Source organism: Colobus angolensis, unplaced genomic scaffold (assembly GCF_000951035.1).
Source record: "Colobus angolensis palliatus isolate OR3802 unplaced genomic scaffold, Cang.pa_1.0 Scaffold25, whole genome shotgun sequence".
Classification (NCBI taxonomy): Eukaryota; Metazoa; Chordata; class Mammalia; order Primates; family Cercopithecidae; genus Colobus; species Colobus angolensis.
In genome coordinates this window covers 5186966-5191130 of record NW_012115710.1, presented here as the reverse complement: position 1 = coordinate 5191130, position 4165 = coordinate 5186966, and the positions used below count along the sequence as shown (strand labels likewise).

Sequence of the window (4165 nt, the reverse complement as noted above, 5' to 3'; positions counted from 1 at the left end):
GGGGTTTCACTATGTTGGCCAGGCTGGTCTCGATCTCCTGACCTCGTGATCCACCTGCCTCGGCCTCCCAAAGTGCTGGGATTACAGGCATGAGCCACCTCATTTTTTCATTTTCTTTTTCTTTTTTTTTTTTGAGATGGATTTTTGCTGTGTCACCCAGGCTGGAGCGCAGTGGTGCAATCACTGCAACCTCCATCTCCAAGGCTCAAGCAATCCTTCTGCCTCAGCCTCTGGAGTAGCTGGGACTGCAGGCATGTACTACCACGCCTAGCTAATATTTTTGTATTTTTGGTAGAGACAGGGTTTCATTATACTGCCCAGGCTAGTCTCTAACTCCTGACCTCAAGTGGTCTGCCCACCTCGGCCTCCCAAAATGCTGGGATTATAGGTGTGAGCCACTGAGTTCTGAACTGGAGAGATAAATGTTAAGTCAAGAACAAGGAAGAGAGGAAGTGAAGGGAAGAGCATTCCAGGCAGAGAGAACAGCATGAGCAAAGGCCACTTGGTAGGAGAAAGCAGAGCAAGTTGAGGACGTCAAGGAGGCTGCTGTGGCTGGAGCAGGGTGAGTGAGGAGGAGGGGAGAGGGGGATTATGTGGATCATGTGGGACCTTGTGAGACTTGGTAAAGAGGTAAGGGATGTACATATATATATATATATTTCTAATAGGGTCTTGTGCTGGTGCCCAGGCTGGAGTGCAGTGGCAGGATCATAGCTCACTGCAGCCTTGAACTCCTGTATTCAAGTGATCCTCCTGCCTCAGCCTCCCAAGTAGCTGGGACTACTGGTGTGTGCCACCATGCCCAGCTAATTTTTTTCTTTTTATAGAGACGGGAGTCTCCCTATGTTGCCCAGGCTGGTCCCGAACTCTTGAGCTCAAACAATCCACCCACCTTGGCCTCTCAAAGTGCTAGAATCATGGTGGCGTGAGCCACCATGCCTGGCCAATTCTCTCTCTCTTTTTTTTAATTTTAATTTTTTTTTTTTTGTTTGGGACACAAGGTCTTGCTCTGTCACCTAGGCTGGAGTGAGGTGATATGATTATAATGCACTGCAGCCTCAGACTCCTGGGCTCAAGCAATCCTCCTGCCTCAGCCTCCCAAAGCACTGGGATTACAGGCTTGAGCCACCACGCCTGGCCTTCTCTCTTGTAATTTTATTTATTTATTTTTTCTAATTTATCTTATTTGCTTTTTACTACAGATCTGGGAGGCAGAGGATATACTACCTATTTTTAAAATAGGAAGAGCAAAGAAGGCCCAGGGAGAGTAAAGTGACACCCAGCTATGTATGACAGGGGTGGGACCAGGAGGCCTGGGACTTTCATCTGTGTTGTTCACAGTGTGGCATATGATAGGGGCCTGGTGAATGTTCGTTGATTGAGTGGATGTATGCATGGCCAGGGGAGTGGATGGATAGGCAGGTAGATGGATGGGCAGGTGGATGGATGGGTGGGTGGATGAGTGGATGGATGGACGCATGGATGGTTGGATGAATGGGCGGGTGGATGGATGGATGAGTGGATGGATGGGCAGGTGGATTGATGGGTGGATGGATGGATGCACGGATGGATGGATGCATGGGTGGGTGGATGGATGGGTGGATGGATGGATGGATGGATGAATGGATAGATGTTTGGATGGGTGGATGGATGGGTGGACAGACGGTTGGTTGGATGGATGCGTGGGTGGATGAAGGGGTGGATAGATGGTTGGATGGATGGGTGGGTGGATGGATGGTTGGATGGGTGGGTGAATGGATGGGTGGGTGGGATGTGTGGATGGATGTATGGATGGATGTATGGGTGGATGGATGGATGGATGGATGATGGGTGGATAGATGGGTGGGTGGGATGTATGGATGGATGGGTGGGTGGGATGTATGGATAGGGCGGTGGATGCATGGATGAATGGGTGGTTGGATGGATGGATAAAGGTATGATTCACAGCTTCCCAACAAGTCATGTCCACTCTGAGCACCCACTCTGGGCAGTATTGGGCTGGGTGTTCACTGATGTGATTTTCATTTCATCTTTGCTACATATATGGGAAAAGGTAAAAACTGAGTCCCTTGTCAGCTGCCCCAGGGAGTGGCCATAACAGTAACAGGAGTGAGAGTGGGGGTGGGGGTGGGAGCAGGGGCTGCTATGTCTGTTCTTGTTGCCTCAGGACACAGGCCTGTACTACCACCGGTACCTCCAGGAGGTCATCGATGTGCTGGAGACCGATGGGCATTTCCGAGAGAAGCTGCAAGCTGCCAATGCAGAGGACATCAAGGTGCGGCTGGGGGCGGTGGGGGCTGTGGGAGGGGTACGTGCTGGGAGGGCAGAGTTCAGGAGAGGACTGGTTTCTTTTTTTTTTTTTTTTGAGACAGAGTCTCACTCTGACACCCAGGCTGGAGTGCAATGGTACAATCTCAGCTCACTGCACCTCTGCCTGCCGGGTTCAAGCGATTCTCCTGCCTCAACCTCCCAAGTAGCTGGGATTACAGGCACCCACCACCACGCCTGACTGATTTTTGTATTTTTAGTAGAGATGGAGTTTCACCATGTTGGCCAGGCTGGTCTCGAACTCCTGACCTTGTGATCTACCCATCTCGGCCTCCCAAAGTGTTGGGATTACAGGTGTGAGCCACCGTGCCCGGCCACACTGGTTTCTTCAAAGGGGCCACATGGCTCCAGTTCTGCCTGTATTTGAAATCACCAAAATGAGGCTCAGGGAGAAGTTGCTTCTTGGGGTCACAAGCTGGGAACAGCTTTGGGGAGCACAGAATACGAGGTTAGTGCAGAGTCCCGTGGGGCAGGCTTTCAGTTGCAGCTCCACCACTTACCAGCTATGGAGCCTCCCCTCACCGTGCCTCAGTTTCCCCATCTGTAAAAAGCAGGGTTCGGGTTTGGATTTTCCAAGGGAAGGATTCTGGGGTTTGGATTTTCCAAAGAAAGGTATGTAAAGGGTTTGGAAGAGCGTGGTGACACTCCTTAGCAAGTGTTGTGAGAGGGTTGCACTAACAGAATGCTCCTATGGTGCCTTCTACAGAGGAAGAATTCAAAATAAGGGAGGTGCTGGTGTCCCTCACGTCACCATGAACTCCCACGTCAGGCCTCTAGGAGCACTGTCATTGTCCCCATTTCACTGAGTAGGACACTGAACCCTGGTAGCAGGGTATGTCCTTGTGGGCCTGGGTCTCACCACCATGCCCAGCTAATTTTTTATTGTTTCTAGAGACAGGGACTTGCCACGTTGCCCAGGCTGATCTTGAACTCCTAGGCTCATGCGATCCTCCCACCTCAGCCTCCTAAAGTGCTGGGATTACAGGTGTGACCCACCGCACCTGGCCCTAAACATGTGACTTGATGAATGACGGGAGATGGGGCAGTAGAGGTGGGCAGGGCCTTGAATGCCAGGCTGACGGGCTGGGAGCTGTCCTTCCTGGAGACTCTGAGGAGCTGGGGGACTATAAGCAGGGAACAGGCGGTATAAGACTGGGGCATGAGAAGGCTTGTAAGAAGCTGCCAGAGGAGACAGCAGGCCGAGGCCCCCCAGCATGCCCCCCTCCTGGGCCCCCAGGCTGACCAGGGTCTCCTCTCCTGTCAGAGCGGGAAGCTGAGCCGAGAGCTGGACTTCGTCAGCCACCATGTCCGCACCAAGCTGGATGAACTCAAGCGACAGGAGGTATCGCGGCTGCGGATGCTGCTCAAGGCCAAGATGGACGCTGAGCAGGATCCCAGTGAGCAGGGGCAGTGCGGGAGGGACAGGCAGGGAGGGGTGGGGAAGGGTGGCCTCGCTCCTGGCCTCCAGGTGGTTGTGTGCTAAGCAGCTGAGGCTTCCCTCCCCTCTGTGAAATGTGAGTAGGAGATTGCCCCAGTGTTCCTCCTAGCATGATTTAATACAAACATTACAATGTTGTTTGTTTATATTCTGTTTCCATTTGTTGTTTTTAAAAATCTTTATCATGGGCTGGGCACAGTAGCCCACACCTCTAATCCCAGCACTTTTGAGAGGCTGAAGCAGGTAGATCACCTGAGGTCAGGAGTTCAAGACTACCCTGGCCAACATGGTGAAACCCCGTCTCTACTAAAAATACTAAATTAGCTGGGCGTGGTGGCGGGCGCCTATAATCCCAGCTGCTCAGGAGGCTGAGGCAGGAGAATCACTTGAACCCAGGAG

General features: G+C 52.1%; 1 protein-coding gene across 1 annotated transcript in view; it reads left to right on the top strand.

Moving 5' to 3' along the window:
* NUCB1 (nucleobindin 1) overlaps positions 1 to 4165 on the top strand; it is a 33043-nt gene that overhangs the window by 2646 nt on the left and 26232 nt on the right. Inside the window, exons 3-4 of the mRNA XM_011946434.1 lie at positions 2168 to 2275; positions 3593 to 3725. Coding sequence (XP_011801824.1) covers positions 2168 to 2275; positions 3593 to 3725 — 241 coding nt within the window. The remainder of the gene's footprint in view (positions 1 to 2167; positions 2276 to 3592; positions 3726 to 4165) is intronic.